Source organism: Panthera leo, chromosome B3 (genome assembly GCF_018350215.1).
Source record: "Panthera leo isolate Ple1 chromosome B3, P.leo_Ple1_pat1.1, whole genome shotgun sequence".
In the NCBI taxonomy this organism is placed as follows: domain Eukaryota; kingdom Metazoa; phylum Chordata; class Mammalia; order Carnivora; family Felidae; genus Panthera; species Panthera leo.
Window position 1 is genome coordinate 17,506,764 of NC_056684.1, and position 14,143 is coordinate 17,520,906.

At 47.5% G+C, this 14,143-nt stretch overlaps 1 protein-coding gene across 13 annotated transcripts in view; it reads right to left on the reverse strand.

Moving 5' to 3' along the window:
* Window positions 1-739: 739 nt before the first annotated feature.
* The window catches only part of TTC23 (tetratricopeptide repeat domain 23), a 109,955-nt gene continuing 96,551 nt past the window's right edge, over window positions 740-14,143 (reverse strand). For 7 of the 13 annotated variants that reach the window (XM_042941123.1, XM_042941121.1, XM_042941124.1 and 4 more), the window contains 3 exons: window positions 11,968-12,090; window positions 4,549-4,631; window positions 3,159-3,693 (listed from right to left, as the gene is read on the reverse strand). In XM_042941123.1, coding sequence (XP_042797057.1) covers window positions 3,594-3,693; window positions 4,549-4,631; window positions 11,968-12,090 — 306 coding nt within the window. In that variant the 3' untranslated portion in view covers window positions 3,159-3,593. Of the gene's footprint in view, window positions 810-3,158; window positions 3,694-3,800; window positions 4,207-4,547; window positions 4,632-4,727; window positions 4,819-9,070; window positions 9,960-11,967; window positions 12,091-14,143 lie in introns of those variants that run through there. The other 6 variants (XM_042941117.1, XM_042941118.1, XM_042941125.1 and 3 more) reach the window with 6 other exon arrangements.

A 14,143-nucleotide genomic window follows, 5' to 3' on the forward strand; every position in this document is an offset into this window, starting at 1 on the left:
GTAATGCCATCCTCTAGTGGGTTATGATGTTGGGGGTGGTGGTTACGGCATGAGGGTCTTCCCTCGGTGGGGGGAGGGGGGATGTCACACAGTGGCCCTCAGCTCCTAGAAATGGCTACAGCAGGTAGTTTAGGGAGAGTGCATTTTCTTAATAAGTGGAGGAGAAATGCAGCCAAGTTTTCAGGATGATCCATTTTACAAACACTGTGAATCGGGGTATAGAAAAAGTTGAACTGCAAGTTTAAACCTTTGCTATCTTCCAAATGAACTAGTAATTGTCACAGACTGGTACAGAGGTGATGGCTTGGCAAACAAAGCCTTCTTGTTTCTCATATAGTCAAAGATGGGCGATTTTATGTTAGCTGTAATTGGTAATGGTATTTGTAGAAGTGATTTATTGGTCAAGGTGACAGCCTACTGTTTTGATGGCGACACAGACTGAGGATGGGGAGTCTGTTATGTGAGTCTGAGTGGGCTTACTTTAATGTCCCTCTCTTGCCTTGTGATCTTGTGAATGAGTGCTAACAGGGACAGATTATTAATATCATGACCCACCTCTCTTTGGAAAATATCTTAGGTCTTAATTTATATTTCCATGTTAGAACACATGTCTTCAAGAAGCATCCTGCCAAGAGTACTTACCAATGTGGACTCCTGAGCTGTCTTTGGTTACTCAGTCTCTGGATCACCCAGGAGCAGGCATGCCCTCCACACTGTGAAGGTCGCCTGAAGGTTCTGTGTCCTTTAAAACCAGTCGCTCTGGAGACCATAGAAATCAACTTTGTGGGTTGGGACAGAACCAATTTTTGCTGTTGTATAGACAAAACAGTATTAATGGAATGTTTTTCACCTTCCCACTGGTTGTTTTGATATCATTTGTTTCAAATGTATATTTAGAATGGAATCACTTACAAAGCTCATCTTTCTAAGCTCCTGTTCCCTACAAAGGGAAATGTCACAAGAATGTATAAAAATAAAAATCTAAGGAAAAAAAAAAAAAAAAAACCCTCCACATTGTTCCTAAAGAGAATGAATGTTTTCCAGTAGGTGTTTTTGTGGTTTCTATTTAAGCTCTAATTAAAGCATCTATGTGTTTTACATGCATGATTTTTTTTTTTTAAATGTTGCACGGAATCACTGGGGAGAATATGTATGGAAAGTTCTGGCCCTTTACCCAAATCAGAACTTGATACTGTTAACACAAAACTACAAAGCGTAGCAGACAGAGCAAAAACCAGCTGGCTCATATTCAAATATAGACTGGGCAGTTTGTGGTAAGAACGTGGTCATCACAGCCTGGAAGGCTAGTGTCAGTAGGGTGACCAGCCATCCTGTTTTGCCTGGGATGGAGGGGTCCCCCGGGACATGGTTTCAGTGCTAAAACCAGGACCGTCCTCGGCACACCAAAATGGTTACTTTGAGTGCAAATCGGAGTGGTTAGTTAATCCTGGCTGTTTCTTAGGTGCTTGAAAAACTTGCAGTAGATTGAGACAAAGGAATAGTTATTAGGTACCCTTACCTGTCTAACTTTTTACCACCCCCTCCCCATGACTATCTATAGTCTTTCTCTCGTGTTGAAGTTCACACATTTAATAGATGGGAGACATTTGGGTGGGACATTCCTATATTCATTCTTTCCTTGGGGTGGGGACTAAATTTTTTAAAATATATTTTAGTTTCTGTGATTGCAAGATATTATCCTCCAAGAAAGACAGGAAGAAGTAACATCAGAATTCACTTTTTTCCCCCAAAGCCTAGCATGGGCTGTCTGCTCAGGCTGCTATGACAGCGTACTGCAGACTGGGAGGCTTTAACAATGGACATTTCTCTCTCCCAGTTCTGGAGGCTGGAAGTGAAGGATCAAGATGCTGGTAGATTCGATGCCCGGTTTGGCTCTCTGCCTGGTTTGCAGACGGTCTTCCTGCTGAGACCTAACGTGGTGGAGAGAGCGATCTTCTGTCTCGTGTCTCTTCTCATCAGGGCACTAATCCCATTCACGGGACTCTCGTCTCCCAGAGGCCCCACCTCCTAATACATTCACACTGGGGATTAGGGCTTCATGAATTTTGGAGGTACACACACATTCAGTCCCTGGCAGACTCCCAACGTGGTAAATATTTAAAATACTTATTCTACCATCCATGTCGGAACCTGTGTCTTCCGACTAGATGGGATACCTGGTGAGTAGTGACTGTGTCTCATGCCTCCAGCTTGCACATGGCCTTCATCCCACCTGGGATGAGTGGGTACGAGTGGGGGTGGCCTGTGTGGTCAGCTGCCATAGCTTCCAAGAGGGACAAGGGACCTTGCCTCTCTCTCTCCACCCTGCACAAATGGAACCAGAGCACCTACTGGGCACTAGAGTAGAAGGGGCCCGTGCTGGCATCTTAGCACCAGCCTACAGCCTTTCTGGGCCTCGGTCGTGGGATGAGTGTGGGAAGGAGAAGGAACAATGCTGCCCACAGCCCATCCCGCCCACTGTGTACTCTACCTCCTTCCAGCACCCAGTCTCCTGTGGACACCATGGAGAAAGGTGCTCAAAACTTCCCACTCTGCTCTTCCCTTCTTGAGGGGCAATGGCCTCCCCTGCGGGAGACTGAAGACCATTGTGGATGTGAGTGCTCGTCCACTCCACCCTCCCTACCTCACATGCTGAACCTGGGGAAATAGCTGGGAGAGCACGGGGCCAAGGGCTGTGCCGACTCCAAAAAGAACCTCCAGAGGGCAGCCATGTTTCTCCTGCCTGGAGTAGAGGCCCCAGGAGTCAGCCGCCCTCTCCTGCAGCCCTTCCCCGCTGGCCTCACCCCTACTCCTCTGTCTTCATTCCCTTACACCCGCCTCCCCTGACCTCCAGCCCGTTTACTCCCATTACTCCCTGCCCTGCTGTACTGGGCTCTTTCCCTCTGTTACCAACTCGTTCTGCCACTTCATGTTTAGTAATTAGCATCCATGTTGGCTGGCGAGGTCTGAGAGGATGGGGACAGTGTGTCCTGTTTACTGTCAGGTCCCCAGTTCATAGCACTGGCCTGGTGCACGCAGGGTGCTTAGCCACGTTCAGTGGCTGTAGGAGTAAAGAGAAGCTTCCTCGCGTCCCTCTAGGCTCCAAGAACTCTGAGGCAGCCTGCATTTGAAAAACATACCAACCCAGCACCTCTGAGATTCTTCTTAGCATTTTATTCTGCATCCCTATTATCTTCCTACAAGAAAGAAAGGGCTTTGGCCAGCATTTGCTCTCAGACTCCAGATCTATGCGAGGGGCATACATAGGTACGGCCAGATGTTGGGTCCACTTCCATACACAGGAAGTTTGAAACTTTTGAAGAGAAGCCTTTCAGCCACAGTCGTGCTGCTGGGTAGAAAGTTTTGTTGCAAGAGAAACCACTTGGACTGTGAAAAAGAAATCTGCTTTACAGAAGCACCAGAGCACCCTGGAGGGCATCCTCTGTCAAAACGCGACATCTCTGTTGCATGCTGGAGCAAACAGCCCGGAAAAATCTGTCGAATCCCACCTTCTAGTCGGAGAGGTTTATACTGCACCCCAAATGTCAGCACCCGGCCCGACCCAAGCTTTCTTTGGGGGAGGGGTGGGGCTCTCAGTCCGCTGCGCTGGGCTGCACCTTCCCTGGCATGCCGGTGCAGAAGGCCGGTTTGGCTTTCGGGGCCTGCCGGGTCTTCGCGGCCACCTCAGGGGCCCTGCAAACAAGCAGAAAGTGGGGTGAGCGTGCTGCCCCCTGGACCACTGTTGCTCTGAAGAGAAGCCCAGCTGCTGCTGAGCTAACAGCTGGCGAAGGAGTCTGGGGAGGGAAGGCCAAGGAGAAGAGAATCCTGGCACAGCAACCTAAATCCCAAGGTTTTTTTCTCCCGTGTTCTAATTCCTTGAGACCATTTTCTCCCTGAGCTGAGAGGGTCAACCCTTAGCTGGCTCAGAGAGCAGAGCACAAGCACAAAGGTTGGGCTGGAGGCCCCGGCGGGCTCAGGGTTCAACGTTGCCTCCGGCTCGGGCCGACGGCTCTGAGAGAGCGCCCCCTGCCGGCTGTCTCCTCGCCTTCGGTGCTTCCATGATCCTTCCTTGGCGGTCAGCCCACAGGCTCTGGGCCACACTGGCTCTGTGAGGGGCGGCTTCTCCACAGCAGGGAGTGGAAAGACCTGGGGCCAGCCTTCAAGGTGAAGTCAGAGGGCTCTCAGGCCGCCGTCCTGACAGGCACGCTGAAAGCAAAGGGAAGCCAAAGGCAGGCCTCCAGCAGGCCACGCCAGGGCACTGTGCCCTCGCCTGCCAGCAAGGGAGGTGACCCGCAGGCCCTGGTCTGCAGGAGGGAGAGTCCCAGTGTGTTTCTGCCATTATTCAAGAGCCAATCTTTTCTTAGTATCTGGGCAAGAGGGATATTTGACAGCTGGGCTTTCAAAGGAATCACTGGTGTTGCATAGTTTATGAGTTATGGGAAGTCAGTTAGTAAAACTTTCCATGGAAAGTTCCACAGAACCTTACAGAACCAGCTTCCTCTGAGATCTGAATGGCAAAGGAAACAGTGCAAGGGGAAGCCAACTCACTTGGACAGGACGTCCACTGTCTGCTGGGTGGCCAGAGTCCTCTTGTCCTGTGCTCCATATAAGAGGGTCTGAATCTGAAGACACTGCAGAACACCAAGTAGTAATCATGAGGTTATAAAAATGTCACTGAGAGCATTTCGCAGGAAAATGAAGGCTCCCTTGAATGAAATAAAGCATACTTCATCCACAGGCCCATGCTTGACAGAACTGGTGCATTCTCAGGGTTTCTCAGGGTTTCTCAGGGACAGACTGGCCTTCAATTTGGATGCTCTGAGGGATCCAGAAAATAAATGCAAAGTTTTAACACTATTTTACACAACTCCTTATGATGAGCTATATGCAAACTATAAGCATAAGGGCGCTGGGTGGCTCAGTCGGTGGAGCATCCCAGCTCAGGTCATGATCCCAGCTCAGGTCATGATCTCCCGGTTCATGAGCTCGAGCCCTGCATCAGGCTCTTCGCTGACTGCTTGGAGGCTGCCTGGGATTCTCACTCTTCCTCTCTCTGCTCCTCTCCCCTGACTCCTCTCTTTCTCTCTCAAAATAAATAAACATTAAGGGGCACCTAGGTGGCTCAGTCTATCAAGCGTCCTACTTCGGCTCAGGTCATGATCTCATGGCTCTAGAGTTACAGCCATGTGTCAGGCTCTGTGCTCACAGCTCAGAGCCTGGAGCCTGTTTCGGATTCTGTCTCTGTCTCTCTCTGCCCCCACCTCCCCCCCCCCCCCCCACCCTGCTCACACTCTCTCTCTCTCTCTCTTAAATATCAGTAAACATTTAAAAAATTAAAAAAAAAATCCCTGACTCTCCCCCTTTGGGTAGGCAGGTTTAAAAATTTCTTAAAAAGTAGCATTTTTAGAAAATAAAGGCAAGAACATTGGTATTGACCAGGGATGGTCTCTAGTTTCGTTTTTTTTTTTTTTTTTTTAATTTTTTTTAACGTTTTATTTATGAGACAGGGAGAGACAGAGCATGAACGGGGAGTATCAGAGAGAGAGGGAGACACAGAATCCGAAACAGGCTCCAGGCTCTGAGCAGTAAGCACAGAGCCTGATGCGGGGCCTGAACTCACGAACAGTGAGATCGTGACCTGAGCCGAAGTCGGACACCCAACCGACTGAGCCACCCAGGCGCCCCTCTAGTTTCGGTTTTTAAATGAGCCTTGCTCAGGAAGGTTTTTAAATTTTTTTGTTTGCTTTTTGTTTTATTTTGTTTTTTGGTAAAAACATGCTCTATCTTATATGGGCTTTCTATATTCATTACTACACAGTAATTTCTTAGGAATTAATTTACCTAGGACTTAAATATTGAGCTTATGTATTATCCAGGGCTAGCTTTGGCTTGATTTCTCCCTTCTGCTTACTGAGCTACCATTTGGTTACTTGTACCAGACCAGGGTAAACTCAAGGAAAGAATAAAGATGCAAGTTGTGCCCCCAAATGGCCAAAATGATTCTTAAAATAGAATGAGGTGGAGGAACTTGCTTTACTGTATATCAGTACCTTTTATAAAACTGTAGTAATTAGGACAGTGGGGTTTTCATCCAGGGATAGACAAAGAGGTCAGTAGAACATGGCAGAGAGTCCACTACTTGATAGATGACAGAAGTGGCCCTGAAGGGTCTAGGGGAAAGAGCTGAACTAGTCGGTAAATGGAACTGGGGTCATGGGCTTTCCAAATGGAAGAAAATGGGTCCCTATCCCATACCAAACACAAAAATCAATCCTAGACAGACGGAGGAACTAAATGTGAAACGAAAACTTGGAACTTTTAGATGAAAATATCAGAGGTTTATCTTTATCAGCTTGCAATAGGGAAGTATTTCTTAGACAAGATCCAGGCAAATCAAAAGTAAAAGACTGATATGATTTAACTGTATTAAAATTCAAAACATCTATGCACCAAAATTCACCTTAAGTAAAGTACAAGGAGGGAAAGTATAAAGTACAATGAAGGAAAATATTTGCACAATACCGAGAGGGGATTAGGACTAAGGACGCATAAAGAACAAACTACCAATAGAAAATTATCAAAAGATATTATTCAAAGAAGTTGAAAACTAAGAGGCTGATAAACACACCTAAGTTCACTAGTAATCAGAAATGCAAACTAAAACTTCAAGGGCATTGTTCCTTTGCTCTTAAATTGCAAAAATTATAGTCTGATAATGATAATACCAAGCTTTATCACAGGTATTAAGCAACAAGTACTCTTTTATATATTGATAGTGGATGTTGAAATTGGTACCACTTTTAGAACAATTTGGCAATATTTAGTAATGGATAGGTACATGTACGATATACAAATTTTTGATGTGCATATAGCCACATAGATGAATCTCATGATTATAGAGAGGAAAAAACAAATTGCAGTTGAATGCATTATATATATTATTATATATTACATATTATTAAAATACATATTACATATAATTTATATGAAGCTTAAGAAGCATGTATAACAAGATCGCAAAATAATTTTAGTAAATTAATTTAGTAAATAGTAAAATAGTAAAGACATAGTAAAATAATTACGACAACGTGGGAATGATACCAAATTCAGGATAGCAGTTATCTGGAGGCGGGGTGGGGAAGGCTAGTAGTGGGGACTTCAACTGTATAGACCCATACATGTTTTATTGCTTATATTGAACAGTGAACTCAAAGGTGTTGGTTACATTCTTCATGCTTTTCTGCATATCTGAAATACTTTACATTTTTACAATATTGAATTGGTTTTTCTACACGGTAACAGCTTGAGTCAAAAAAAAGTCTGAGGCTTTGGGGACTTTGTACTGAAGACTGTTTATTCATTCTGATCTGCCAACCATTTTTAGGTCTTCAGGAAAATTAAAATGCAAGCAGCCAACATGCTTTGTCTTTAAAAGATGTGGAAAATATCAAAACCAAATGAATGTTTGGTTCAATCTGAGGAATTGAAAATGTGGTTCTGGAATCTGAGAATGTGGTTGTCTTCTGGAGGAAAGAGGTATTATTAGACGAAGATAGGACGGGGTTTTGGGGTTTTTTTGTTGTTTTTTGGTTTTGTTTTGAAACAACAGATCTTCACTCTTTGTTGAATTATGTAACACCAAGGAAGTAGCAAACTTGTTCTGTCATTCCATTCAGCATATAATCCAAATGCTCCAAAATCCCACCCCCTCCACCCAAATAAGCCACAGGCTTTCGGAATCCGCACTGGGGGCCCTGGCCTGGCCTGCTGCTCTTTCCATGGGTTTGGGCCAGCTCTGCTTTAATCCACGGATAAACTGCTGTGAACTTGGGAAACTTAAGGAACTCTGAGAAAGTTCTGTGTTGCTTTTGGGGACAGGTTTCCAACACCCAGGACACTTGATGTAAACTCTTCCCGCCCTCCTCTCCCACGTGGCTCCCAGCTGCTGGAAGCCTGGGGGCGTCTCCAAGCAGGGTCCAGCAAGGGAGGTGCTCACGCAGGGACAGAAAACAGGAAGCAAGCAGGCTTTCCCCTCATTCATGCTTGGCAGCGAGAGGCCACTGTCCAGGGCTAACGTTCTTGCCAAGACAGACTTCATTTTCCCCTACATGGCCAGAAATACCTTAACTCCGTGTGAAAGATCAGGTCTCATTTTAAACTCATCTGCCTTCTCTGTTTACATATCTACGAGTACCTCCCTTGCAGCTCATTTTGAGATGAGCTGATGTCTCCGTGTTAGTTCATTCACCGAGACATTAGCATTTTACTGACATTATAATCATTATTTGAGATGGTCTGAGGTTTCGGTTTACCCTGCCTTAACAGAGGGCCTCCGAAATCCAGAACTCAGGAGGGATATCCATCCTACCCTTTGGGTTACTGAAGCTTCTCTCTGGCCCCTCATTCTCCAGGGAAAAACATACTATTAGCTAACTTTTTCAGATTCCTAGGTACAAGGACAGGGCAATTGACGGTGCTTATACCAATTCTCACTGGTTCTACTAACCACCTCCATTCCAGACCTTGTGTGCTGGTCATTGTCCCTGGGGAAATTGTGTGTAGGGAGACTGGAGGTAGGAGACAAGGTCATAATCAATAATCAAGCCCAGAGAGAGGTCAGCCCATCCCCGTCCCTACTCCCTAGACCCTGGCAGTCAAGATTCTTCTCTTCCTGGCATTAATAGATTTTGGTTTTTTTTTAAGGCAACTTACCCTCCTTAAGGAGATTTGCCCCCAGTTCTAGCTGAAGCGAGAAGAGATGTAAAGGGATGCCAACTAGGAGAGGGAAATGGGTCCTCAGCCCCTACCTAATCTCCTTTAGATGACAGTGCCCAGGGACACCATACCAGGCACCACATCAGGAAAGAATGGTTCACCTACTAGCTGGAATAGAGCTACCTTTTTAAAATAGTGAGGGGCGCCCGGGTGCCTCAGTCAGTTAAGCGTTCGACTTCAGCTCAGGTCATGATCTCGCAGTTTGTGGGTTCGAGCCTGGCGTCAGCTCTGTGCTGACAGCTCAGAGCCAGGAGCCTGATTCAGAAAATTTTAAATAGTGAAATAACCCCCTTACTGACCTTACTAGGAAATGTTTTACATAGCTGTGTATTTACCTAAGAAACATAAATTGAATTTTTCAGTGCTCTGCTGCTCTTAGCTAAATTTGCTTAAGCATTTTTGTGTGAAACAGGTTATTTCGATTCTTTTGTTAAAAATATGGACACTGTCAGAGACAAAGTCAATAAATGTTATTTGAACCTACTGGGAGACTGGCATTTTAAACAATTCTCTGAACTAAGTGAAGAATCCCAAATCCCGGTGGTGGAATATTCTATAGCATAAATAAAAGGCATTTTGTGCTCTCCAGATTCTTCTTCCAAGGCCAGTGCACTCCTATTTGAAATCAGCCTGTACAGAGTGCTTCTCATTTTTCTCTAAGTGGACAAAAACCCTGGAATTTCCAGGATCCAGATGAATTTTGGGGAACTGTTATATTGCTGTTAGGCTCTTTGATTTTATCTGCAGGGGTTGGGAGAAGTCATTTGTGTTTCTATTATTCCTTAAATACCAAACAAGAAGCTTTCCACCCCCTGCAGAAAGACAAGAGGTAGCACCCGCTTCCACACTGGCCTGCAAGCTGTCCCCAGAGGGGCTACATTTGTGTTGCTCGCCTTCGTGCCCCAGGTTCCGGAACATTCCCCGGCACGTGAGTAGGGGCGATATTTGCTAGATGAATGAACGATCAAACAAGAGGACAAACAGTTCAACTGAGGAAGTTCTTATACGGAGCCTGAAGACACGGTTGGACCACAGGGCTCCAGGGACCCGTCAGCAGCTGACACCTCTGGTAAGGATGCTTCGTGGGGGGTGCCGTGTCACGAAGCCTCGCCCTCAAAATCCAGGCAGGTTCGGTAGCTGCAACAGTGCTGCTCGCTGTGCACTGCTTCCCTTAGCAGTCATTCCTAAAGCCAGGGCAAGTTACGACACGACTGTAAGCACCTGATGTGAAACTGAAAACTTATTTTTGACATGACTGAGTTTTGCAAGCTAGGTTTCTGAGGGGCCTGGGAGGCAAGGCAGCTGGGACAGGAGCCACCAGTTGGTGTCTTCCTAGCTCTGGCCTACCCATGTGCCCAAGAACTCACACCCTTCCCAGTGTGGCTGCAGGGGTGGCCCGGGGACAGCTGCGGGGTAGAGGTTCGCTGACTCCGTGTACTCTGGCTTTAGAAAACCACGACAGGGGTACCTGGGTGGCTCGGTCAGCTAAGTTTCTGACTCTGGATTTTAGCTCAGGTCATGATCTCACAGTTTGTGAGCTTGAGCCTCGTGTCAGGCTCTGTGCTAGTAGCTTGGGATTCTCTCTCTCTCCCCCTCTCTCTCAAAAAATAAGTAAATAAAACATTAAAAAAAGAAAGAAAGAAAGAAAACCATGACAGCTATATCCCCCAAAAGAAGCATATTTTCCGGTTTGGGCAGGAATCTCTGAAAACCTGTAGTCATTACTCAAGGCCATTTATTTGCATGGCCGGTACCCCTGCAGAACTGGATTGGGTGACTTAGCCCTCCCTTCACCCATCAACCCCCAGCCCCCCAGCCTTCAGTCCTGGAATTGGACCATAATTCCTATCAGGGAATTTCAGACAATGGATGTGCTGACGGGATAAATCCTACTTATTCACAGAGGCCATGTGGCAAAGAGCCACCTCAGTGGCAAGGCCACAGGCTCGATGATGGAAAACTGACAAAGACAGGCTTTCATGCCTGGTAAGGGTCATGCCAAGCTCGTCGTGCTAGTCCAAGTATTTTGTCTTTATGGGGAATGAAAAACAAAGCCACAGAAAGGTAAGATTTTTAACAACGACTCTAATTCTCACAACCTAAAACCACTACTCTTCTTTTACACATTATCTGATGCGACAGCATGTCCGTGGCGGAGAAGCTACCCTGATGCTCATGAACTGTGGCTCTGTTTACACGTCAATTCTCAAGGCTGGTGCCAAGAAAAAAAAGATGTCAGGAAAGATGCCTTCAACGTTTAGAAAAAACACAAATGCGCCTTCACGGACGCATCTTTACAAGGCAGGCAGAAGTGATTCACTTAAATGATGACCTTGGCGGAACTGAAAGGACAAATCGAAACACAGTTCACCAGGGAGCATTTTCCTATGGAAACAGGGGCACGTGTGGGTGGGCGTTCCCCAAGCCACTCGGGCACCAGCCTTGTCCTCACTAGGCCCGAGTCCTCCATATCTACTCATTCCCGCAGCAGCTGTTTGCAGAGCCCTGGCGATATGCCGACCTGTGTCCACCTCAGGGACAGAGCAGAGTGGCCAGGCCTGGGCCTTGCCCTCAGGGGCCTCCAGTGTAGTGGGGGAGCCAGACATTGAGAGATTTTGTAAATGAACGTGTGATAACAACTGATGACAAGAGCTGTGGAAGAGAAAAGAAGATGGGGCGACGGAGGAAGAAAAGTGGGGGGGTGTCAGTGGTGGGAGAGGGCACTTGGTCAGTGAAGGCCCCTGTGAGGTGACATGTGAGTTGAGAATGGCAGGATGGGGAGTCGGCCATGTGGGCACAGGTCCGGGGAAGGGGGTGCTGGTGCTGGGGTCCCAGGCAGGACTGGGAGGTGTTTGAGGGAGCACACTATGATCCCCCTTCTCTCTCACTCTTGCTCTCTCTCCCTCCCTCTCACGTGCACGCTTGCACACTTGCACCCCTGCAACTCCCTTACCTGGAGGACCACTAATACTGAATCCCCAGGATTGCTGCATGGGTGGGAGGGATGCCTCCCACGACAAAGGGACAGATAAGGTGGGATCAGGGGCCCCAGGACGAGGGACGTGCGAGATGAGGAAGAAAGGGGGCCCGGGGACTCTGGAGAGAGACCCCGTTTGCAAAGCTCTCCCCGAGGGTCTGCGGAGGGCCAGCCTTGAAAGTGTGGGCGTCATCCTCGTCTCCCTCACTCCTCACCTCTGAGTTGCCACGTGCCGTGGGTTCTACATCCTTATCAGCATCCCTCGACTCCCCCACGACCTTGCTCCAGCCCCTGGCCACTGTCTTGGAGCAAGCTACCACCATCTTTCTCCAGGACAACTGCAACACAAATATTTAGAGAACAAACACATCAGCAGGACGTGCTGGTGTGGGGAATCCTGCTGCGCACCCACGTATGGGTCACGGCTTCCTTCTCTAAAGCGGACAGCCAGCTCTTTGTATAAAAGCTGGACTCGCCTATTTCAGAGTTGGACAGAGCAAGAGATCCAGACCCTTTGAAAAGCTAAGCCTTTTGAGCTGCCTTTTCATGGCCCTTTCCGTGGCTGTGGAACACAGCCACCTCGTCGGGTCCTTCCTGAGCCAGTGCAGTCTCGCCAACCATTCCTGACCATCGCTCTTTCCACCTGTTCATGGTCACGCTGCATTTATGTGGTAGGTTTGGCCTTCCCCTCCTTTGCCAGCCCTCCACCCATAAACTCATGGTTGTCCCGCCTCTAGTGAGGCTCTGGCAAAACGCCAGTGTCAGGCCAGGACAGTCTGCTCAGACCACGGTTCTGCACCCTCCAGACTCCAATGCCAATTTAGGAGCGTCTAAGGCACTGAGGACTCAACAAGCAGCAGCGAGAGCTCCGATGATTGAGGAACTTTCCAATGTAGCCTTGTGTCGGGGGCAGTCTGGGCACGTTGCCCATCTGTGTTTTCTAAGGGACAGCAAAGGCAGAGGGGTGCTTTGTGTGGGCTGCTGTGGTTGGGGGGCCTGACCCCGAGGATAGGGACTCTTCTGGGCAGCCTATGGCCAGCAGAGCTGGAATTCTCATTCCCACCTAGCCTAGAGTAGGCACAAAGGAGGCTCCACATTTTCTCCACGGAAGGTCAAAAAAGGATGACCTTGATCCCTCTAACCATCAGCTCCTATTGTGATACTCTTATCAACCGATTTACAAACAGCTTTAAGTGAGGAGTGCTTGCAACGCCTTTAAGCCTGCTTCTCAACTCAAGAACAGGATTTTTTTTTTTTTTAATATGAAATTAATGTCGTCATGACCTTACTCTCTTTCTAAAAGGATCTGAGGTGGGCTGTGGCAGCCCAACAATGGGTTAGTCAGTGATGATTAGGAAAATCAGGATCAAGGACAAATGGGACTACACATGAAAACAGTGTGGGCTAACATGGGGCTCTGTGGGGACTCCAAGCTCGATCTGGATCTCCTGGTATCCAGGGCAACGAGGAAAACACCACACAGGCTAAAGGGAAAGTAAAACGAAGTGGTCCGATGATAGAATGGCAGTGTGTGAATTATGCATAAAATACAGCTGTCAACCAGGAGGCTCTGTGTGCTTGGCCAGTCGCAGGAATAGCTGTTCTAGGGTCTCAACCCATGGCCACATGAGATCCTTCCAGGGGTGGCTTTCTCATCTACAATCTATGAGTAAAAACCATTTTCCTTTGCCCTTCTTCAACTGATTCATTACAGTGGGCTTTGGATTTCTTGGAGAGAGGTCACATAAAATTATTCTTTTATGGAGATGTTTAATGTCTGCCATTGTAAAGCACTCAAGTAGTGGACTGAACCCTTAATATGAAGGTTGGATGAAGGATGGGCCCAAACCCAGCTTCACCCTGTCACTGGGCCCAGAACTAATCCAGAGAGGCTACTGACCTGGGAAACAGTCTATTCCCTGCCCCCTCCCCCCCCAAATGTATGTATGTTCAGAAGTGGGGGAGGGAGAGAGAGAGAATCCCAGGCAGGCTCTGCATTGTCAGTGCAGAGCCCCATGCGGGGCTTGAACCCATGAACCGTGAGATCATGACATGAGCTGAAGACAGATGCTTAACTGACTGAGCCACCCAGGCGCCCCAGGAAACAGTCTTTAGGAATTCTTTTTTGCCGCCTTTCACCTGGATGGAAATGTTGGCAGTGATGTCCATCCTAGAATCAAACCAGGTCTCTATGTCGCAAAAACATAGCAGAGGTTGTGCTGTGGAAATTTCCATCTGGAGCCAACAGATTTCTCCAATTTACTCCTGCAGGCAGACGCCTTTGAAAGATAGATCAATAATATGGTTTTCCTTGCAGTAATTTAATCCGGCTGTCTGCTTTGTCTCTCGTGACTTCCTGTTTTTCATGCCCATGGGACCATGGCCGGGCCA